A 24,850-nucleotide genomic window follows, 5' to 3' on the forward strand; every position below is an offset into this window, starting at 1 on the left:
TTTCTCCACATCTTATGTGTGCTTTCTCAATGAGGAGGGTCAAACTGTCTGTACTGAGTGTCCAGCAAGTGTATTTGAAACCCTCCCTGACACATCTTTTAAAGTTTTGGATGAAATCTGTCTTAGCGATTAGACAATAAAGCCATTCACGTCACACTGCTGAGTCATTCACTGCCCATGCTTTTCAGAGAGCAAATTTCAAATATTCCAATTTAATCTTTTAAAAATAATTTGGAATCGGAATTCATCTTTGTCTGTTGCATAATATTGACTTATCTATGCTTTGTCACTCACCCCCTCACTCCTTAATGTTCATTTCAGATACCTGAACTACTTTGCCACCAAGTCCAGTCCAACAGGCGTAATCCTGGATCTCTGGGAGGCCCAACATTTCCCTGATGGAGACCTAAATGAACTGGCCACTGTGCTGGAAGAAATGGGTCGCCACGACAGTAGCCTTGCCTCCATGACAGCGGAACATTGAAGAAACACTGCAGTTACCATGACAATGGTAGAGGTCTGGAGATGATTACGCGTGAAGTGTCGATGGTTGATCCTGCAGCGAGGGCAACAAACCAATTAGCAACAGAAAAGTTGCCACTGTGGTGACTGAGCACCGATTAAATACCATGGTAATCATGCCGACATGGTAACAGATAGGAGAGGCACCTTAACTGCTGTGTGCTGGAACTATCTATGTATCTTTGTATGTGTATTTGCGAAATGTTGCAGTGTCGTATGTGACTGAAAGAGAGATAACCCTACCTATCTATCAGGAACACAGAAAAACATACACACGCCTAAAAAAAAAAAAAAAAAAAAAAAAAAAAGCTTGTCCATGGCTCAGGGGGTTGGGAATCGCATCTGTAACCGGAAGGTCGCCGGTTCGATCCCAGGGCTCTCTGTCCTGGTCGTTGTGTCCCTGGGCAAGACACTTTACCCTACTTGCCTACTGGTCTTGGCCAGAGGGGCCGATGGCGCGATATGGCAGCCTCGCTTCTGTCAGTCTGCCCCAGGGCAGCTGTGGCTACAACTGTAGCTTGCCTCCACCAGTGTATGAATGTGAGAGTGAATGAATAGTGGCATTGTAAAGCGCTTTGGGTGCCTTGAAAAGCGCTATATAAATCCAATCCATTATTATTATTATCATAGTAACACCGGTTGTTCTCTTGTTGTTACTTTAATATTGAACAAGGAGAAGCAAAGAACAAGAAGCAGCAGAGAGGTACTGACCTTGGAAACCTCTGTAGGAATGGAACAGAATCATAAGGGGAAAGAAGGTAAACTGATTACAGAAGAGTGGGAGAAGGTAGAGTGAGGAAACGGAGAGAGTGAGTTAGAGACTCTTAAGAAAGATGGGCGCAAACACAGAGCGAAGCTAAACTGATTACAAAAGAGAGGGAGGACATAAACATAAAATGATGGAAGCGATGGCAGGTGATCATCTGAACGGAAAACAGATAATGAGAGAGGGGGATAAAGAAGTGAGTCCTCTCTTGTGAGCCTCGGCTGTACGTGTTTGCCAGTACAGTTTGTCGTCTTTATATCGTTTCTTAGGGAACGCTCTATGAATTCTGCTGTCCATATGTGTGGATCATTTCCTGATACAAGAATGAGTACAAAGTGACTGTCAATCAAGGGTCCTGACCAGAAACAAGCCCGAGACAACAACAACTGTCCCCTTTGGGTTATTATCATAAAGATGGTTCCAATTGGATGTTGATTAAGATTAAGGCTTTTTTCAAAAATACCATCAAAATCTTTCAGGTCAGAGAAAAATGAACACAAAAGCAATTTGACTTGCTTCCAATGCCTCTAATGTTCTTTTCTTCTTTTTTTAATTCAAAAAGCCAGTCCAAAGATAATTATGCTGCTGAAGGATGCAAGAATAACTTCTTATTTTTTTTAATAATCTTTTTTATGGTAAGATTTCAAGATTTCATGTATGATAATCATATAATGATTATTAGGTAAAGCTCATCATCATGCACAGTACATTGCAGTAAAGCATCTAAGACTTTTATTTTGTTTTTATTTTATCATTGCTTTTTCACATTTTTAAAATAAATAAATAAATACATAAAAAAAAACACGATCCAGACAGGAAAAACAGGAACGGCAAACTCAAAACTACATTTGCATCTCAAACCACTGAGAGTCTCAACATAATCTGCACTAATGCTGCTTCTCTATTACTTAACAACCAGCAGTTGACCACAACCTCCAACCCAGAAGTGTCTATTTTAGACTGTTGGGGCTTCTTTCTGGACAGACGGACAAAGCGAAAAAATAAATAAAAAAATGGGGGGGTGGAAAACATAACTTGATTTGATTGCAGGAATTATATGACAGTGAATTAAATGCAGCTCATCTACTACTAATATACCGATTTTAATCAATTATATTCAAGTTTCCTTCAGTTGTGTTATCTGCCATCAGGCCACATGTGGCATTTCATTTGTGATCGTCGCCATGACTTTGCTGGTCACTAGCACCATCCAGTGGCCTTTGATAAATAAGAGCATTTTAAGTGTTTTCATTTTTATTTTATTTTGATTGTGTAAATACATGCTTATCATTATGTTCATTCTAAAGAGCTTTTATTACCACGTATTTTTGTTCATTGTTCATTATTATTTACATAAACTTTTTTTTGCCAGCTTTATTGTGTTTATATGTGTGACATTTATGAGGGGAATCTGCATCAGTTACTTAGCAGCTAACATTCCAGTCATGGTGTATCTATGACAAAGTTACAATTTACAGGTAAAAATCATATAAAGGGAGTTATGTAACATGAAGTGTAATATATTTGTGTTTGCAGAACAACTTGCATAATTACAATTGGCCCTGAGAGGGGAAAAATTCAAAAACTGGAGTTAGGTATTTCCGTTTTGAATTATGGAGAGACGCCATATGAAACTGAACATCAGGTATGTAGAGGAGACAAAAAGGGAGGCAGAGGTCAAGTTTAACACTGGTACAAAAGGTCAAGTATTTACCTTGGGTCATGAGAGATTTTATCTTATAGCTGCCCGCTCAGGAGGAAACCTTGAGATATTGATTTTTCACAAAGATTTTCCTTTCTTTGTACAGTTGTTCAAATATGTGCGACTTTAAGATTCAGACCTCTTGTATCAGTGTAAAACCAGCTGTAAAAGTACGCGCGGTTTGATTTTGCGTAGCTCACAGCAGGAAAGGTGTACGGTTAACTGACAGAGTGGATGTTTTCAAATGTAATTGGTGATGTCATATGTGAGGAAGTAAAAGGGATGGGAAACCTTATGAGGATAAAAGCCTAAAATATTTTAGTCATCAGCTGAAACAAACATGAACCCAAAGGTCATGACAATGCCTCTTTTATACAATTTGATCATCGACATCACTGACGACTTTAAAGGCTGAATTCAGTCATACAACATCTATTTTTTTGAACTACGACATTAGGAATTGTTTAAAAAAAAATGAAAATAGCATAGCTCCACCTCAGATTTGAAGTGTACAGTTTACCAGAAGAATCGATTTTCTGTTAAAAAAGCAAAAGCGAGACAAGGGAGGTTTTCATGAGGAGAGCACGTGTAGGCCTCCAGGAGATGATCCTTCATGATGTGAAAATGAAGAAAGTAGTATTAAGATATCTAAGTATGTAAAAAAAAAAATAATATTTTCTATTTCCAGTGTGTACAGTTGTGTACTGTCAGCTATATTTGGCAAATTTCTGAAAATGAAAAAGCAGTACAGTTAATAGTTTGTATGTTTGATTTTTTTTAATTTAAGTTTTTCTTTTGTTCCTTTTTGTAAAAGCAGTGTCTACTATGCAAACTTGGCATTGGTTATCATGATAGAAGTCTTTATCTAGAGCTGTCCTTGTACGTGCACTCCTGGTTTTACTATCGGGAGTGATTTGATTTGATTAGTGTGGGATAGTGTTGGTCCATTTTAGCTAGTTCTGGCACGCTTCATGAGTCTTGCTCAATCTTGCTGAATGCTTGCCTCTCTATCTCCTCTAATTGTTCTCTGTACAAAGTGTAAGAAAGAATTTTTAAGACAATTAATAAATTATATTTATAAGCAATGCTGAAAACCTGTGCTGCATTTGGTGGCTTATTTCAACACAACTTTTACTTGCGTGTAATATCCCAACTTGGTCAGAAATCCGATTTGTAGCGCATGAAAAAAGATATTTTTCATTTCCGATACTTATTTTTCTTATGATTTCTGTGAAATTCACATTTACATGCTCCAGACTCAATAATTTGTGGGATAAAGAAGCCTGAAGGGGAGGAAATTGAAACGGAAAATCCTTATGGTGTCACTATTTAACATGCTGTGCACTCAGCAGCACCAATGGGTTGTAATGAGGCATGCTGCTTTTTTCTTTTTTTTTTCCAACAAAGAAAATATGGAGCGCGTGTCTTAACAGTAAGAGGCAATGACTTGTTAGTATTCACCTCACTCAGTTATCACAAATTGAACATCAGCCATTTGGATGAGTGAAACACTTTATTGGGGGGGGAATGTTCAACCTTTTACTGAATAAAAACACGACTTTCTCTCACGGACAACTACAGCAGATACAGATCAAATAAGGCACAACACCCAAGAGGAAAGAAAGGGCATTTACTGTATATCACAACAAATCTGCCACACCAAAACCTCCATCCACAAGAAAAACGCTGTCGTTTTGTTGACAAGAGCAAGATTGAAATTCAGTGACCTCTGAAGGAAATGGAAATGGAAACTGAGGAATTATAAAAGCTAAAAAATAAAATAAAATAAGCCAGTCAGAGAAATCACTGATGTCGTGACAGCACACCACTGTGGATGATCTAACAAGGCCCCTAACTGTGATAACTTTTTACCTGGAGAAATATGTCATCATGAAGTTTCCCAACAGTGGAATGTTTCTATGTGAGAGTTTGAGTTAATGGAGGAACTTGCCTAATAGAAACTGACTTGATCAGTGCCAAAGTGCCATTTGCGTTCAACAGAACTGGTTTATTATACTGAAATAGTTTAACACTAATGTACATGTATAAGGGCGGCTTGTAAGTAGGAACTAAAAATTTCATAAAGTCAACAAGTTAACTTCTTGTGGTTTAAGTGCGCCCCAGGGTGGCTGTGGCTACAATGTAGCTTGCCATCACCAGTGTGTGAATGTGTGTGTGAATGGGTGGATGACTGGATATGTAAAGCGCTTTGGGGTCCTTAGGGACTAGTAAAGCGCTATATAAATACAAGCCATTTACCATTTAATATTTTGGGTGAGGCTTGGGTGCTTTCTTGAACCAGCCAACTTGTTAGTGCACTCTTTCACTATAAGGGCATACTGCTAAACCCACTGCTTTAAATACACTCCATCTTTTTGTTACGGGAGCCACAGTCATTGGGAATTAGTGAATAATAACAATGAGCCGTGACATGGCAACTTTTGGCACCCCTAAACTAACAAAAATCCACACATTTATAATGGATCACTAGATAATCAAGCAAAACTTCACCTTACAGTTTGTGTGAAGCAGTTCCAGATTGTGTGATAGGCCTTCCTTCCTGTACTTGCTCTACAGTGGCTATGGGGGGCACTGCTCTGCTTTAACCATTCCACTGGTGAAACGCCGCCTCTTCCGAGGCAGGTTTTATTTTTAATACATGTCCCAAAGAAGCCTAAAGAAACACAGAGGTCATTAGAGCCCCAATCTAGATTTATTTATACATATTAACTTATTTATTATTATTACGTTGTTTTTTTTGTTTTTACAAATTACCTTAAAGTTGTACATGGAAAACGTTTGGTATTCTCATTAGCTCACAAAACAAATTTACCTTTTCTTCAGTGTCTACAAATGGTATCACCACAATCGAAACGTGTACACCTTCAAAATATGTTTATTTCTGTCACAGTGTCACTTGTCATAACAAAGAGCAATTTAAAGCTATTTAAAAGTGACAAAAGTGTATTCAATCCAAGGAAGTGTTTAGAAAGGAGGTGTAATGCTGCAATAACAGATTGCCTTGACGCACATCCCTTCGGTTCTTTTAATCAGACCTTCATCTACGGGTAAGGTAGCTTTCACAGAAAGCAATCATATAGTCTTCCACTCTCTGGTCAGTAGCCTGTTTGTGTATCTCAGCATGTACAGTGCCAAGTCAAACTCAAGTCTCTTTCTCCAAGGCCTTTGGAGCATGTGAACAGGAACCTATATCTGGCTTTAGAGTCTTCACACTAGTCGGAAATGTAATTGTCTCATCTTCTTTGAAGAACAGAAGAGGACCATGCACAGTTAGTTCTGATTGTTTTTGAGGGGACTTTGCAGATTTCTCAGCATTTGAACTCAAAGTATGTCATCATGGGATCCCCCAAGTGATCTTCTGCTTCATGTTCCCCCTCCTTTCCCCCCCAAAAAACAAACAAACAAACAAAAAAAAACCCCCAGCTTGTACGGCCTGGAATAGAGCCAGTGTTAGTACCTGCCTTTTGTATGCGTGTAAACACACACCAGGCAGTGCTTTCTCACAGCTTGATATCCTGTGATTCTGACATTTTGGCAAGTGTCTTTTTGACCCGTAGGGCTGTGAGGCGGCAGGCTGGATTGTGGGCCCAGCATTCTGTCATCAGCTTTCCCATCTGTCTCAAACACTGAGGAAACACAAACTTATGTTACAGAGATTGCCGATTTGTTCGTTTCTGCAAGAGTAATGTAGAATATTTTTCCATGTTTTACCTCATCGCTGGTCCATCGATTAGGAAAGGATGGTCGTAGCTTCTTGATGCAGACCACCTCTCTCATGTCTTCATATGAAGGGTCTGTTGGAACCAGCTCATGGTACGGTAACTGGTACTCTTCAAGGATTCCTACAATAAACACGTTACAGAAGAGTCACATTCCTCTCTGACGCCGTTTAGCTTTTAGAAGGTGCTACAACTATTTATTCACTCCATTTACCTCCTGAGATGCAGCGACGTGCAATCTCCCAGAGAATGAGCCCAAAACTGTACATGTCAGCCATGATGTAAGACTGAAAGTGACTTCTGTTCAAAGTCTCTTCCAGAACCTCTGGAGGCATGTAGCGCTTTGTACCGACTCTTGTATTGGGGGGAATATCTACTTCATTTGTGTCACTAAAGAGTCAGACATCAAAGTAATAAGGACAAAAATTACTTTAAATACATGAATTCCAATATTTCTCATCATTCATCCTAAATAGAACACATTCATGAGAAATTCACCTGATAAACTTGACAGCCAGTCCTAGGTCAGCTATACAGCAGGTCCCATTTCTTTTCACAAGTATGTTCTTACTCTTCAGATCCCTGTGAGCAATGGCAGGTTTGCCCTGGGTGCCAAAGATCTCTGTGTGGAGGTGACAGAGTCCTGACACAGAGGAGTAGGCCAGTCGCAGCATAGCTTTATTGTCTAGAGTGGTCGATTTGAGGTAGTCATACAATGATCCATTTTCATGGTAGTCAGTTATTAAGTAGAGTTGGGTCCAAGAGCCAGTTCCTTTAATATCTGCAGCTATAAAACCTGTGAACGGGGAGGGGGGGGGGGGATGTATGGAACACAAAGAAAGATGGACCTTAACATTCAGCAGTTTCCCCCATTATTGAATTTCATGGGAGTACAGAACAATTTCTGACATATATACTGTGGGTTTTTTGGTTCTTTTCTTCTTCACTGACTGTCGTTTGTGCATTGACAATATGTGGGAAGCTGTGCAGAAAACCGATCTTTCAGTGAGTTTGGGCAGTTTTTCACTAATATCTGCTATTTTATGATATCATATTTCAGGATAACAAATACTTATAAAGACAAAGTTAATGGTGCAATACAGAGAAGGCTCGCACAGTGTGCAGTGTGATGTAGCATCAAAAACACACTGGACCACCAACAACGACATGCTTTCAATAGCTGACAGTTTGACTTAGGACTGGTTAGTATGGTGCTATTATATTACTTATACAATTTTTTTTTTTTTAATTTGCCCCTTTACATCTCCTTTCTCGGCACCTTTTTTGATTTAGCTGAAGTCAAAGAGCAACACAAAGCACTGAGAAACAAAGAAATTCTCACATAGGTGCAGAGACAAGGTAGTAAGTACTAGACAAACAGACTCACCCAGTATGTTCTCATGTCTCATTAAGACAGTCTGGTAGATTTCAGTCTCTCTGAACCAACTCGCTTCCTCAGTGGTGAAGAAAACTTTAACAGCTACCTTTTCTCCCCTCCACCTGCCCATCCACACCTCTCCGTATCTCCCCTTGCCTATCTGCTTCACCATCTGAATCTGCTTGGCTATCGTTCTCTGGACCTGAGGAGAAGCAAAAAAAAAAAGAAGGAAATGCTTAGATAAAATCTGACCCATGTGTTTCACCACATCTGTCATATTTCTTCAGAATTAAAACTCCAGTTTAAGGTTAAGTGAACGTCAGATGTGGGAGCTATGAAGTAAAATCAGGAATGGTACTGTTTTATTGTGTCTTGGCACATTTCTCAAGGTTTACCCAAGATTAAAAGAAGTCCCCCAAAACAAATACTTGTAACTTGTAGCTATAACAGTGTATTAATTACACACAGAAATTAAATACCGATATTCTGTCAATGATGCACACATTATTTGCAGACTGTCGACACATTTGCCAAAAAGGTCAAACACCCAATAAATGCATTTTCTAAAAACATTGCAATAATGCCAAAATTTGATATCATGATGGGCATATAAGTATCAAATGTACAACTATTACACACCCTGATGTTAGAAAAAAACAAAATGAATTTGGACCAAAGTACCAGGATGTTCACGTCCATGAAGCATCTTTTTGATTTAACTGTCACTTAGATGTAGTGAGTGTGTCTCACCAATAGAGGGAGCCCTGAGCCTGAGCCAGAGCTTTGTGATTGCTCTATCAAGTCTTTCAGAGATTCTCCAGGGGGGATGTATGTCTCATCCTGTTCTAGACCAATGCTGTAGCGAGGACGAGACTCCTGTCGTTTATACCTGTAAAATATCACAATATGTCAGTTTTAATTATTCACTAAAGAGAGGTTTCAATAAACCCTAATGAAGTTTGTTTTACTGTTTCATTGTAAGATGTAATTACCTGATGTAGCAGAAAATAATAATGACAGCCAATATAAGGGTGCATACAGTGACTGAAATCAACAAGGCCACATGGTGGATCTTCCCATCTACATAGACTAGAGGGGGAGGATGAAAGAGACATTGAAAAAAGCATCAGAAATGTTTAAAGTCATGAAAAGTCATTTATCAAATTCCTCATCTAAGTTAAATGCAAAAAATTCTTGCATGTCAAAATGCAATAACTCTCTTTATACTCCAGAAACGTCACATTAAAACACAGGAAAAAACAAAGAATTTGAAATTTCCAAAGTGCCTCATGTAAAGGAAACAAAAAGGACTAAAGTACAGTAAACTGTGTACAAATCATATTTCACTCATCAATTTTTCATTTTCTTCTGGCACACACTTTCTTCCCTCAAGGCCCCAGTCAACAGCGAGAGGAAGCCCTCGACCAAGTCGATGAATTCCCCTCCTGATCCCCTATGATAGGGTTTCAGATTGATGAATCTGCCCTCAGTGTCTGCTGGGGCCTGTGATTTCCCTGGGAATCTAGGCTTACTTTCTCTCAAACACACGGAAAGGCTCTCTCTCCCTCTCTCACTCACTCTCACACACACACACACACACACACACACACACACACACACACACACACACACACACACACACACACACACAGGCAGTCTAATTCTGAACACGATGAGACACCAGTTTGCTCTTGACACGCCAGGACGGTTTGACACCGTCTCCTTCACTTGAGCCTCCTTTGACTCAATGAAAATGTCATGTCTCTGTCTTTTATCTCGTGTCTTGTCACACCATCAGCCACAGTTCAGGATCTTGTATCTATCATTGTAACTGCCGCTGCCAAACTGGAGAACTACTGGTGTTTTTGTGCATTTCATCTGCAACGAGGGAAAAAGCAGAAATTGGATAAATTAACTCACGAGGAGGTTTGAGTGGTGGCAGCGTAGGATGCAGATTTTTGTTACAGTAATCTTCATCTGTACAGCATTCTAGTGACCGCCTTTGACGTGAGTTCCCCGCGTCCTGAAAGACGGAAAAGTCATGTGAGGTACTTGGCTAGCATCTACAGTTAGGTTACAATTTCCTGCTTTATTAACTTAACCTCTTGTAATGCTTACCACCTAAATTAATTTTGGAAGGATTTGTGCCAGATGATGAAAAGAAAATGGCAGCAAGAGGAAGAAATTATGTGGATTATAATGTTACTTTCATCAACTTACTCTGCACTGAAATTCAGATCCGACCAGCCCAAGGCAACCTGCCGTCTGGACCGGCACCCCTCCCTCATCCTCCACCATTGTAAAACAGTAGCCATCCGTCCTGCAGAGGCAGATTTAGCGACAGTAGGTAAGGCGACCAGAAACATGACATGTTATGAAATAAATACTTGCTTTTGTTGGTGTTTCTCTTTACCTGCATGTGTTATTGGTTGAATCTTCTGGGCAGTGGTGATAACAGTGACACCACAGTAGTCTTTGGGAGGAGGAAGCAGGAGCTGTGCTGCCAAAAGTCTCCTTCCCACTCTCTGCTGCCTCCTTACTGGATGCTTTTAGCAGCATACTGTCCAATATGTTGCCTATACAACAGAGAAAAGAAGAAAATTACAAAAAATTAAATGGGAGAAAAACAAAATGATGAAGATCCACATCTCAACTTTCAGAAAGAGAACATTGCTAGAGAGTAGGCTTGCAGAATTTGGACATGTGCTATTAAATAACACAACAAGTATTTGCAGTAGCATAGCCAGACTTGGAGGTTGAATAGTCTGCTGAAGTGGGAAACAAGTTGTACTGCAATTGTGGAATATGTAAAATCCACAGGCTTTAACATAGTCACTAATAGGACTACAACAGATACCCAAACAGTCACAAAATTTGTATTCAGATGGCATTTCTAAGTCAGAATTACGACTACCTCATGTCCCAACACAAGTCCTTACATCTGTTCATGTAGAGTAGGCTGTGATGAATAAGCTGCTTTGTAATATATGTTGATAAAACTGTTTCATGGGAGTTGCTGTATTGACTGTTCTTGTTTTTTCAGTGTCTGACAAAACTGTGAAAATAATTATCTGCTTCCTTTGCTTTCAGACGTCTCTTGCTTTTCAGTTGTATTAATTTAGTTCTCCGATATGTTCGTTACATTAGTAACATTTTGTAAGTGGTTTTGTTCTGTGACTCGGACTCTGCTGTTCATGGAGCATTTCATGAACCTTCAGTGCACCTGTAGCTTTTTAATCTCCCCTGCGGGAGAAGCTTAATATCTGCTCAGCGAAGCACTGAGCGAATAGATCCCAGCCAAGATGACAAATATCAACCCTACGTACTCAGTATTCACATCATAAATCCAGTTCACATGAGTGAACCGACTCAAATGAAATATAATCGTACCTACTCTAATGAAACAAAATCTACTAAGATGCAAATAAAGATAAAATGTGCAAGAAAAACTTGACAACATTCCAGATACGGGAAAAAAACCCAAAAAACTTTGAGCTCAAACACCTGCTATGAAACACGCTCTCTCTCACAGTCCCCTTACAAATGCTTCAGCTCCCGAAGCTGTTGTATTCCCTTGTTATCCTATTTCAAAAGGGCACCTGTTTGTCACTTGAGGGGAAAAAAGGGATCACGGAAGTGTCTCTCCTTCATGGCTTTTAAGATATTCATTCATCTGAGCATGCTCATTGGGACCAGATGCTTACAGCTGCAAGCACAGATGGTCCAAAACAAGCATGACTCTTTCTTCGCTGAAATAAACTATGAGCAGATATAGAATCTGCTCTCCTGCTCCTATTTCAGCCTCTTGAGAAGGAAGTGTGTGCAGGGTTTGAATGTGATAGTGTTTTCATGAGCAGCCTTTTCTTATTTCGGGACAGATTTTTTTAAAAACAGTTATAGACATTTGTCATCTAGCACTTCCCTTTCTAAATGCCCCTCTTGTACACACAGATAATTATGTTGATGATACTGCAAAAGAGGGATGGTGGGGTTTAAAGGGGTCACATTAACAATTGACCAATTTGAGAGAAAGGGAGCGAGGAAGACTAGGAGGGGGAGAAGAATGGGGGATTAGCAAACAAGAAGTGACAGAGCTGCGGGGAACTGGTGGGCAGTTTAGCAGCACACAGAGGGGACAGAGCAGAGGCCACTGGCCTTTTCCACCCTTTCTCTCACTCTGCCCTCCACCCCATCACTCCATAATGCTCACTCTCTTTGTGTTTCATTTTGCTGCAGACCTCAAACTCCCCCTTTCTTCTTCAGGCCATATCTCTTCTCGAGCGCCTCCCTGCTTCTTTCCTACATGCGTTCCTTCGTTTCTCCATTCAGACTTGCTTGTGTACTTTTCTCCAACCCTTTCTTCTTCTTCTTTTCCTTTTTTTTTGGTTCTCACCCACATGACCTGCCTATCTTTCCCTACTGCGTTGTTTTCCTCTTCTTATCTTCCACTTTCTTTGCCCCGTCTTCCCTGCGTGAGCCCACTGGATTGTCATGTGAGGTGCTGTTGCGCTGTTGACAAAACACAAAGCCCTTCACATCCATCCTGCACCTGGGATCTTTGGCTACTGCTCTGTCGTCGGCGTGAGCATGTGAGAAAGACAGTGGGAGGCAGACAAACAAGGAAAGAAGCAAAACGAAGGAAAAAAATGTAGAATGCCATTCATCCACCAAAACTGGAGCCAGGTGGCCAACTTAATGTTCTTGAACTTTTTGTGACTGTATAAAAAGGAAAGGAACTACATTATCCTCGAACTGTAACACTGGTACACTGTGACACTTTTTTGGTCTTAGTTTTCCACCTCTTACAAAAAAAATGCCTTTTATCTTTACAGAGATCCTGGGGTATTGAGTCATTTCTCTATAAGCCTGTGCCATCTGTTTATAAGGAGGAAGAGTGACCAAGGTGAAAAATGCAGTTGGTTGACAAAGTGCAAAGCTCTCACTCTACAATCTTATCTTCATGGAAAAGAAAAACATAGCCTTGAGTGAATTTAAGACATTCAAGTCATTTATTTATTTTTGTGTAAAACTGGACGTTAACTGATTGTGGCTGGTGAGAAAAATGTGCTGAACGTCTATCAATCAGCTCATTTGCCGGCCTCTCATCAGAGATCCTGGTGGTTGTTCCCTAATGAAAATGTAAATACATTTCAGCATGCACGGTTTGGTCTCAATTAGTGACCAATGGTGATGCTAAAATCTTACCAACTACCACTAACCTCACATAAGGCCATTGTCAACACTCAATTAACAACCATGTCCATACCCCCCACTCGGTCCTTGAAAAAAACCAAATAAAAAACCCAAAAGCTGAATGCATCTTTTCAACAAATGTCATTTTATGCAGCGTGTTTCTTTAAAAAGGTGAAAGAATGAAAAACTAAATATATTTACAGAAGACAAAAACAATGACAGAAGTGATGCTGTGCATGAGAGAGCAAGATGAAGAGAAGCGATGTGGACTAAGATAGACAGAGAGGAACAGTAAGAGAAAGAGCGCGCATATTCATTAGTTATCCTGGCCATGTCAAACAAGGTCTACCAGAAAAGCTCTTTCACCAAAGTCCATGTAAACACTACCCCCTCCCCTTTTCCACTTACGACACACTCATTTGACAACACGGCTCCCCTTCTCCCCTCAAAGTAGCAGTTCATCTTTTTGGTGTTTGACAGTTCAGTCTGTACACTAAAAGAAACGCACAAGGTAAAAGCCCTCTCCCCCCCTCTTTCGTGCTCTCACTCCCACTCTTAAGATTGTGTCTCTCTGTCTCTCTCCACCTTGATGTACATTCAGTTCCAGGTCTTATCTCCACGTTCTTGTTCCTGTCAGTGTTGAGATGAGCCGAGCCATCCCACATGTGCAGGAATGCGTTAATGAACCCCACTTTGCGATCTGAAGGCTGGATGCTTGGAAGTGAAGGTTGTCTGTCCTGGTGTTTTGGCTAAATTTGCTTTGAAATTCAAATGTGCTTTGCTTTTATCTGTGTCTCAAAGTGCTCTCTCCCCAACTGTGTGGTTGACCATGTTAACGAGGCACCATATAGAACACCAATTAACAATAAAAATAATCTTGAGTGTTTGGGCCTTGCTATTTGTTTTTTTAACGTTTTTTTTAAGATCTTAAGGAGAAATATCCGTCTGCAATTCATTTCTTTGGAGTTTAACGTCATGAATAAATATTTATGGAACATAATATTCTGATCATTTGTTTATAGCCGATGGTAAGTTTAGAATAATATACTGGGGATAAAGTGTTAATCACCTATATCTCCACTTCTAAATCTTAAACACTTCAAGCATAAGTAAAAAAAAGTTGGAATACTACTTTAATAGAGGGAGAAATAATGCAATTAATAGCAGAAAGACAGAGAATGAATCACATTTTTGATGGAAACTTCTCCAACCAGAAGTTTTGATTTACTGTCAGTTCATGTTTCTGCTTTTTTTCCACTGGGGCGAATGTCACCATGACCATTTTTTCAAATGTCAGTCCTGCTTTTATGTGTTCGACTGGTCAACCCATGCTTATGTCTGGACAAATCACATTACAGCTATCTCTACTGTTTAATAGGAGCTCCAAAAACAGAGTTGTAAGAACTATGATGGTCCTCCGACACAGATAAATGGGGGTGTTTCCAGCAACAGTTGCTGTAGAACCACGAGACATTTCCTGTGGTCTGAGAGTGCCCGGTGTTGTATGGCTCAGACTACAATCAGCTTTTAAAAGATTTGCTTCAGCAAAAACAGCACCATAAAAGTGAGAGCAAGGGAAGCTGTTGCATTCAGGCTTTTTATCCTCCAACACAACAACATAATCATCAGCCCTTCAGACATCCTTCATTATGCCACACTGATGAAGCATTGAGCCACTCTCTGCTTATACAGCTGTCAGCAGCTGCCAGCTTTATGCTGTGTGTGTCTCTGTTTCTCTTCTTTCATGGGAATTCCTGACAAGGGCCAACGGATGCTGGAACTCTGACTTAGGCTACGTCCACACTAATGCGTTTTCGTTTGAAGACACATCGTTTTCTCTCCATTTTGGCCTCCCGTCCACACTGAGACGGCGGTTTCGCTGATGGAAAACGCAGCATTTTGAAAAACGCTCTCGAAAATGCATACATTTGGAAACAGTGCTTTCACGTCACAGTGTGGAGAGCAAAAACGCAGACTTTCTAAAATGATGACGCATTTTAGGCATGTGATGCAGTCATGTGACGCAGTCATGTGACCAATTACACTAAGATAGCGGAGGGCATTATACAGCAGTTGTTTTGTTTTCTCTGAATTTTGACAGCCCTACTAAAGATATCAGTCTGTACATGCTCCAGATAGCTTTTCTTCAAATTCTTTAACTCTCACTCGCTTTTGAAACTTTGTACTTTTGTGTTACTCGCAGCAACAACTCCACCTCATTGTTAGTCCATTTAAAAAACTCGGTGGTTTTCCTCAACATTCTGCCGTGACGTTTCAAAGGGCTGGAAAGCAAATAAGCGGCAGACAGAAATGAGGCAGGTCAAATCTTCTTGCGCTTCATGAATGCACAGTACTGGAACATAAGCGTTTTTGGCCGTTTCAACGTGGACGCACAACTCTGTGAAAACGACTGAAAACGCTACTGTGAACGCGGAGCGTTTTCAGACGAAAATGCCGTTTTCAAATCTATCCGTAGCCTTAATTCCAGAAGGCCTTCAGCGTTCCCGTCAGAATGCAGGGAGATGATAAAACAGTCCTTGATGGAGGTGTGACAAAGCAAAGCAAAAGGAAAAGACAGAAAGGTGACCAGCTGATCTGTTCATGAAAGGCTTCTTTCCTTCTTATTCTCATGACGTCTGTGGGCCCACATCCGTTCACAGAGAGCAGGCATCTGGCTGGATCGGTGAGTCTGATGCCACTGGTTGAAATCTGACTCAAACATTGTGTCCTAATTTAACTACATGCTACCACCTGAAACTAATTTTTTATTAAGATGGAATACACAAGTGAGTCAATAAGGATTAATGTTGAGGTAATACAACAACTTGACTTGCAACAATGTCTTCAGTGTTGAATAACTTCTTATATGAAACACTCCTACTTATCTATTGAAATGGCCACTGTAGGAGATAAATTAAGCTACAAAAAGCTTTGGTGAACTCCAACAGATGCACAGAAGCATCTGCTCTTTTATACAAAAGAATGCTTGTTTGAGAAATACAGCATGTACAGTGACTGAAACATTATGAATTTTTATATTCAAAAGCCTAAACCCCAGTTTGAGGTAACAGGTGTCACAATGGTGGCTATCAACTTTCTCTGTTAAGCCAGGTTTTCTGCTTCAAGCTCTGTGCGTGTGTTTGATGGATCATATTATTTCAATTCAATTTCAAAAAAATGATCCCTGTGAGTGTTGCCTACTCAAGAAATGTTATCAGATATGGATAGTACAGGTTGCTCCCTTGCCACAAGGGGTCACCACAGCTGGTATCTGCACATGTTTGATTTAGCGGTTTTACGCTGGATGCACTTCCTGATGGAACCTTGAGGGGATTTGTGTTTTCAGCTGGAATTGAACAGGCGACCTTTTGTTTGCCAAGAAAATATGTTAACCACTACATAATGATGATAAATTGGTGATTAAAGCAGTAGTTTTTCATATGGGGGGGCACTAAAAATATTTGGGTGGCACACCAAAAGCAGAACAGTCTCACGGATGCTACAGAAAATTTATAATCTAGGGATTTTAGAGCTGGAAAGATTCAACCTCAACACTAAGAAAATATAGATTAGAAATGGCTTTAGTTTGTCAGCAGATCACAGTGAAATTAATTTTATTGATTAAACAGATATTCTTGGGAGTGTGTCCTGTAGCTGAAATTCCACCAGTGTAAAAGACAACACAACCTGCTCCCGACCACGTTCAGAATAGGTAATCATGGGGATTTAGCCAGGTAAGAAGAAAGCCTCTTTCATGACGCAACTCTGACTTTAAGGTCACAATGGGCTGCTTATAAAATCATTTTGCTTAGCAGTATATCCATCTGACCACTGTTTGTTTTCTTGCTCTTGAATGATGCTGTTTTCAGACATCAGTCCCTTCACCCTACATGTTTTTAATATTCCAAAATACTTTTTAAGTAAGTAGTAGGGATGGGTACCGGTATCCGGTGCCATCATGGCATAACCAGACCGAAAAGCAGCGCACATTTCGGTGCTTTATTTCGGTGCTTCTTTTTCTTGAGCTATGATACACTTTAGATTCTAGCCAATCATTTTACGTTTCCGAGGATAGTAGGCGGGTCCAGGTACATATGTTCTTTTAGAGCAGAGCTACAGATTAAAAATACACAAGGCGAAGCGGTCAAAAGTCTGGCTGTACTTCACAGCAAAATATGCAAACTCAGCAGCCTGCAACAAGTGCTTTAAGCTGATACTGTGATACTGTCAAAGGAGGTAACACCTCAAATCCGACGGAACACCTGGCGACGCATAGCGTTTTTTTAAAAGCCGAGAAATGCGCCGTATTTGATAGCTTGCTGCAAGACCTCACACCGTGCACATCTACTGCGGGTGGGTTGCCAGTTATCGGACCTGGAGTTAGCAACAGCCCCCAAAAACCCGAAGATTAGAGTCCTGGCCCCTAGCCCTGCCAGTGTAGCAGAAATGATGACGGATGATGATGGCAGCAGCAGCCGTTCTTCTCTGCGTGAGTAGCTTAATGTTGTTCGTGTGTAATTTACGTTGAGTAGGCTAACCACGTTATTAAATTAATGCATGTAAGGTGAACTAGCATCCCCAGGCTTCTACCTTTCTACCTATAAAACCCGGAGAGCAGTCAAATGGTGGAAGTGGAAGCTAAATTGGCTAGTCATTCATATGTATATTAGGCTGTTAAGTAGGAATTCTGGAGGGAGGGGAGTGGGGGTGGGGGAGTGGAGTGTTTCAGTTTGCCATCTTGGGGAGAAATCAACACACATGGGTGTATGTCCTTTGTTGCTGACATTTATTGATAAAAACAGTACAAAAAACCAACCATTTGTACACATATTTACAAATAATTCAACATTGTCAGCAATCACTCACAATCCTGGCACTGCCATGGTACCTGTAGTCTGCATTTACCACATGTGTATCTTTTGCAGTGAACACATCGCACAGTGGCCTGATTTTTCTTGCATTTGTGTTTGACCTGACACGTGGCTCTTTTTCCAGGGCTAGGTGTGGAGGGTTCTGCCCGAAGCAACTGATCTTTTCTTGCCTTCTTCGCAGCTACATGAGAGTGAGCCAACTCTGTTGCAAGCGCCACCAGGAAGTCCACCCGTCTTTCCTTCGTCCCGGTGCATGCTTGATACAGCACATGTGCATTCAGTGCTGCCATGTCAATCATGTTATAAAACACGGCGACTGGCCAGCGCCGTGTTCCTTTGCGGACAGTGTACTCCCGAACCATCTGGTCCATCACATCCACGCCACACTTTGTTTTGTTGTAAAGGGTGACAGTGTTTGGCTTCCTTTTGGTGGTGTTATCAGTCTGAACCACGCTGTGCATGCTGCTAAGAATATAGACTGTCTTCTTCCGTTTGGCCGCATACGCCGTCAGCGTGGCAGCAGAGGTTGAAAACACCTAAGAAATAAGATAAATTGTTATTTTCATAGCCCTTTTACACACAATGAAACACATAAACATAGAACCACAAAAGACCTGCAACATACCTGAGTGGTGAATACATTGCGATCTGTCTGTCTAGTGGATTGAGGAATTTCCCTGCGAATCCTGTTGACTGTGCCGAGGATGGTGGTTTTCCGTCTAAGAAGTTTTTGTGCCAGTGAAAGCGATGTGAAAAAATTGTCCGTGGTAACATTTCTGCCCTTGTCTAGGAATGGTTCCATCAGCCTCATTACTACATTTTCAGAAAGTCTCTCCCCAGTGGGACGACTGGGGTCCTTGCCAAGATATGGGAAGACATTGCAAATGTACTTGGATTTTAGGTCGCAAGCCACCCAAAACTTGATCCCAAACTTGTCAGGTTTACTTGCAATATACTGCAGGAAACAGCACCGAGTCTTTGATGGGAAAAGCTGTTCATCAATGGTGATATGTAGACCAGGGTTGTAGCACGTGATGCAGTTGGTGACAAATGATCCCCACACACTGGAAATTGCAGCAAACTTGTCAGTCTTTGCTCGATCACAGCGGGTGGACTTGTCATCAAAGCGTAGGTGTTGCATGATGTTTTGGAAGCGGTTTCGTGCCATAATTCCAATTATCTGTGGGTTTCCCAGGTTTGCTGACCAGCAGTCATTTAGAGATGGAACCCTGGTAACCCCCCGCAAGATGACAATTGCAATAAATGCCATTAGTTCAGGGAGGTCCATGAACCAATGAACATGCTCCATGCACCACTCAGCAGGCCATTTGTAAATATGTGTACAAATGGTTGGTTTTTTGTACTGTTTTTATCAATAAATCTCAGCAACAAAGGACATACACCCATGTGTGTTGATTTCTCCCTAAGATGGCAAACTGAAACACTCCAAGTTGGTGACTTTTGGAGATTTGTTTCCCTGGATGATTGAGAATGCATCAAGATGAAACACAAAAGGAAGCTCACCGCTTTTAGCAGCTCCCCCACCCCCTCAATCACTCACCCCCACTCCCCTCCCTCCAGAATTCCTAGGTAACGACCTAATATACATATGAATGACTCCAGCATTTGACTGACTGCTCTCCGGCTTTTAAAGGTAGAAACGCAAAATGATGACTCCGCGGGGGTCTAAGGTAGAAAACCAAAATGACTGCTCTCCGGGAGTCTAAGTGCTAGCAAACATCATCATAGCTACATGCGGCTGTCTTCTTGTTTGATGGCAGATACTCCCTTCACCCTGGCCAAAAAGGCTAAAATGACCAAAGAAAAAGTGGAAAACAGTTAAACATGAGAAGTTTTTGGATAAAGTTTGTGTTTTTTTCCATTGTTTAAGCACTGCTTCCAGCCAAGAGTGATACCATATATGCCCCATAGCTGCAGAAAAGGCTAATATTGTTATCTTTTTACAAAAAAAACAGCTGAACATGAGAGGTTTTTGGACCAATTTTGTGTTCTCCATTCTTTAAGCACCGGCACCGTTTCAAAAGTACCGGTTTGGCACCGGTATCGGATAAAACCTAAACAACACCCATCCCTAGTAAGTAGGCACATTCACTGGCACAAATGTGTAACCTATAAAATACAGGTGTATATTAATATACAAACGATCCCAGCAAAATGTCTGACCACCTTGTGTGTTCAAAATATATGATTATACTATCATTTACCTCACACTCTAAAAAAAGGCTTAAAACTAAAACATTACATGCTCAGACTATGATGCACACTCATTAATAAGCAGCATTAGGTTACAATATGCACACCCTTTCAGTAAATTCAAGCTTGGCAGCTATTTTTATCATATTGGATGTGCTATTCCCATGATATCATCATGTGACTCATTGTTCCATCATGGTGGTATGCAAAAACCATGCCTATAAACTGATAAACAATGGCCTCACACCTGCCAAGCTGATAGCTGGCCATAGCAAATGTAACAACTCAAGCCTAAAATTTCACCCAGAAACACACACTGTCTGATAATAACAGAGAAATAAAAACACAAAATCATTTCACAAGCTAACACTGCATCTAGAAATGGAGAACCACGTTTGCACAGTGAGGATACTTTGCATTGTCAATCCTTTATGTGTGAATCAAAATTGCATGATTTTGTGCATTTGCATCACAAAATATATCCATCTATCCATCCGATACAAGTTCTGAACATTCAATAAAATTACTGAGCAGCTGGAAGTGTTTAAGTGTGCAAAGTGTCTAAAGGTTGCAAACAAAAAGCAAACTTTTTAGAATTGCTTCCAACTGCGGTGACTTTGCACTGTTTCCCTTTCTGTCTCAGAAAGTTACAACTCAAGAAAAAATATACATGCATTGTACAAGATAACCATCTCAAATTGATACCTTCATTTAAATGAAGCTTGCTTTCTTTGCTCAGATGGAAATATGTGGGGGTTTTTCCTCTCCTGACAGAAAGAAAAAAAATGGAGCCACTTTAAACACACATCAGCTACATGAGTTCTTTAAATAAATACTCAGAGTGACACAAACTTTAAATACAAAGCACTGCACTCATATAGGCCTCACAAATCTCAATGTGCATGTATTCCTTGAGGCAACACTGACTGAAAAATCAAAGTTCAAATGTAAGTCTGGCATTTGTAAAACCCTTAATGGCTCAGTGGGAAAACTGCTGGCTCCAAATGATCAAGACCAAACGTCTACTCAACTGTAATGCACACAAATAGCTTGATTACAGTTAATGTTCAGATTAAGATAAAAGTTTGATTAAGTAGTTTACATGAGTCACAGTAACCCAGCAAAGAGAGAAACACTGGGGTCACTCTGTTATTAATGTCTGGATTTGAGACGGGACAAGAGAAGGGAACTGCTTTGACTTTGCGAGTGGCTGGAGGTTGATTCCCATCCACAGGACACTGGGACTGGAACTAAAAAGTAGAAAATTTAAAAACTATCAAAATATAAAAATGCAATATGGGTTTGTTTCTGAGACACCAACTGCCCGTGAACTTGTGAACTGGGCAGTTGGATGGTCTTTCCAACTTGGGTAATTTATAAGAATAAGCTGCTTTTCAAACCATCATTTGATACTATCTTTATCTAATAAGTTGGAGTTTCATTTCCTCTGATGCTGAACTCCTGTGACCTGATTTGATTCTACATATGAAGCCACTTTTTTCCATACCTATTAGTGTCAAGTTGCTCTTTTGGTTTGTAATGTGAAATAATCAAATAAAAAAATGAATGCATATGCACATTTAAACTACTTGAGATGTTTATTTCCATCAAAAGGTAAAAGAAAGAAAAACAAAATTAAAAATTCAGATCCCCATCAGCTTATGTTTAGATCTAATTGTAGGCTTACTATAGTAACATTAAAACATGTACATAATACAAGCACATAAATGCATGATAATATATTTTAAATAATATTCTTCCATACCACTGATTGCTTCCAAGTGATCCCAACACCATCATCAAGTGCTGGAATTTAAATATATAAAAATGTATGCATCTCTGTAACTGCAGGTTTGCCTAATATCTATGAATTTTCATTTTAAAGTTCTGAATCAGCTTCGCCAGTTAGTTTATGAGTACAGTGGGTTGTTTGGGTTGTGGGTTGTTTGTGGAGCATCACAGGTGCAAAAAAAGTGCCAAACACAGATATGTGTTATAATTTCTCTAAACGAGTTAAAATCTTGATGAGACCATTTAGATTTATTTCATATAATGGAAGTGCATTCACTCTGTAAATCACTATAATGTCGACTAAAACTCCATTTAATACACACATGCACACACAGAGACACAAACACCTACTTATTGCTGTAATAGGAGACCATAAATTACTGTGCAATTCCTCTCTCTGGAATAATGTAGCATTCAATAGGGGCAATCAAAACACCTCACGTCAGTAAACCAAACCTCACACCTAACGTACTGACACACACACACACACACACACACACACACACAGCAGTTGTCGTGCAAAACTCTAAGCCAAAGACAGCGTCTGCTTATACTAAATGATAACGTAACGGAATGTAAATCAGAGATGTTCAGCGGTGAGAATGAGAACAGGCAAATATGTGTGTAGGTGAGTGTCTTTTTTTGGCAGCTTTGGGAGCAGAGGGTGTGCATGAGGTTTATGTGTGTGTGGAGGGAGGGCTGATGGTGTTAACATTACAGCTGCCATGTGTTTATTTCCAGGAGTTCTGGTCTATGCTGTCTCCGTCATCTCCACATGCTTAAACTGTTACTTTCCATCCATCTACACCCTGCATGTCTGCAGAGTATGTGTGCATGTACGTATGTGTGCTTCGTGGGAGGATATTAATGTATTTCCTACTTGCATGTGAATAATGCGGGGGATGTGGACATCCATGTGCACGCACGGGTGTGAGTACAGTTGCATAAGTCTACATATGTTTACAGCTGCACGCGTCCCACAGTCTCCTCTGCGTGATTAGCTTCCCATTAACTAAGTCGCATATCACCCATCAGCACATCAGTGGCTCCAGGCCTTCTCTGCACCATCTAACTGGCCAAACAAGCTGTTGTCTAGACCCTTAAAGCACACAGACTCACACACACACACACACACACACACACACCATCTGGACACCGATTAGGTACCTATCAAAGCATACAATGACTCTATTGCAAAGCCATTTGGTTACAAGTCAACACATGACCTCAAGTTAAGTAGTGAATTTATTCATTTTCTCTGCCTCATTCTGTCTTTTATTTTTTCACCAAAGCCTGAAACTGAAGAATATCTAATGGCCAATATGTTTTAGAATTAAAGCACAGATTGTGGTGTCGTCCTTAAAGGTTCGAGATACTTGACTCAAACAAGTAAACCTGTAGATGAGGTTATAAGGCTACAGATAGGAACACGAGATTCAAAAAGTGATCGAGTTAGAAATAGCTCAACAATTGTTTGGTATACAGGGTTCAGACAAAATGTTTAGTTTTTAAACAGAAAAAGGAGAGATTGAAGTATACAGTTAACTTTGTGAAAACGCTTGCTATGTCTTAAAATATAAGACGGGCACTGATTTCCTATCGAGACTGACATTGACATGGATCACTATTTTCTCTCTGCGTGTCCTTACGTTCATTTACCCTCTTCTTCATGTTAAACAATACCAAATCTTCTATACTGAATATCTCTAAGAAGCCTGAACTCAAGTAACGGGCCCCAAACAACGATCAATTACCCTCTCCACTCCCTGCTCGCCCTCCCCAATCCAAAAAATAGTTCCAGGTGGTGAGACTGGGAGGGCAGGATATCATGGAGGGAGTGCGAGTGCATGGAAAACCCTAAGCCCTCATAGTCCCAGTGCACTAAGGTTGTCACAGCCAGCTTTCCTTTGCTCCACTCCCCTTCACCTGTTATCTGTCTATCACTTTATTGTGTTAGACCATGTTGGGCAGAGAGTGATCAACTCACACAATCAGAGTATAAAGACGTTTTTCTCGCATAATCGCAGCAAATTTGATTTCCAAGATAGAAGTTTTGTAATTTGATGCCTAGCTGTCATCCACATGCTGAATTTACTAACAGCCACCCATTGAAATTTATATTAATAAGCAAAATATATATAGCACAAGTGATTATATGTCTTTGGACTATTAATACAAATTTCTGTTCTAATCATTCCGGCAATAGTTTGTAGGATTTTGCTGAAACTCGCATAATATCAGTGCTTATTATTGTATAAAAATTATCCTTTCTTTCTACACTGCCTCTCTCTCTTTCTCTCTCACCCACACACACACACACACACACACACACACACACACACACACACACACACACACACACACACACACACACAGCTTCCCCTGCTCCAGCTGTGTCTTAAGAAGTCAGCGCCAGACCGGTAATCTGACTGGGATAGAAGTTACTGGATCTGTATCCATTACAGGATGTAATACCCCTCTATCCCAAACTCTCAACACTTCCCCTTTCTGCACCTTTCAGAGGTCATTCTGACTGTTTCCTCCATTTTTCTCAGCGCTATAGCCCCATCCAAATATAATGCAATTTGCTTATTGCACATTGCTTTGTAGCTGATGGTTACCCACTATAACAGCCATTCCAGGTGGTGAGAGTAACCCTCTAATGCATTTTAC

The 24,850-nt window shown here is 40.4% G+C and overlaps 2 protein-coding genes across 5 annotated transcripts in view; one reads left to right on the plus strand and one right to left on the minus strand.

The window, feature by feature from the left end:
- The window catches only part of unc5ca (unc-5 netrin receptor Ca), a 188,866-nt gene extending 184,763 nt beyond the window's left edge, over window positions 1-4,103 (plus strand). For both annotated transcript variants that reach the window (XM_086314507.1, XM_086314509.1), the window contains one exon: window positions 322-4,103. In XM_086314507.1, coding sequence (XP_086170633.1) covers window positions 322-484 — 163 coding nt within the window. In that variant the 3' untranslated portion in view covers window positions 485-4,103. The remainder of the gene's footprint in view (window positions 1-321) is intronic.
- Window positions 4,104-6,388: 2,285 nt separating this feature from the next.
- Window positions 6,389-24,850, minus strand: part of bmpr1ba (bone morphogenetic protein receptor, type IBa) — a 69,267-nt gene continuing 50,805 nt past the window's right edge. For all 3 annotated transcript variants that reach the window (XM_086314512.1, XM_086314510.1, XM_086314511.1), the window contains 10 exons: window positions 10,522-10,684; window positions 10,329-10,428; window positions 10,029-10,131; window positions 9,101-9,197; window positions 8,859-8,997; window positions 8,118-8,310; window positions 7,229-7,526; window positions 6,945-7,120; window positions 6,723-6,853; window positions 6,389-6,637 (listed from right to left, as the gene is read on the minus strand). In XM_086314512.1, coding sequence (XP_086170638.1) covers window positions 6,512-6,637; window positions 6,723-6,853; window positions 6,945-7,120; window positions 7,229-7,526; window positions 8,118-8,310; window positions 8,859-8,997; window positions 9,101-9,197; window positions 10,029-10,131; window positions 10,329-10,428; window positions 10,522-10,684 — 1,526 coding nt within the window. In that variant the 3' untranslated portion in view covers window positions 6,389-6,511. The remainder of the gene's footprint in view (window positions 6,638-6,722; window positions 6,854-6,944; window positions 7,121-7,228; window positions 7,527-8,117; window positions 8,311-8,858; window positions 8,998-9,100; window positions 9,198-10,028; window positions 10,132-10,328; window positions 10,429-10,521; window positions 10,685-24,850) is intronic.

This window comes from Aulonocara sp. 'chitande type north' Nkhata Bay, linkage group LG12 (assembly GCF_057382095.1).
Source record: "Aulonocara sp. 'chitande type north' Nkhata Bay isolate Kocher_YH1m ecotype deep benthic linkage group LG12, A_spYH_male_GT1.1, whole genome shotgun sequence".
Classification (NCBI taxonomy): Eukaryota; Metazoa; Chordata; class Actinopteri; order Cichliformes; family Cichlidae; genus Aulonocara; species Aulonocara sp. 'chitande type north' Nkhata Bay.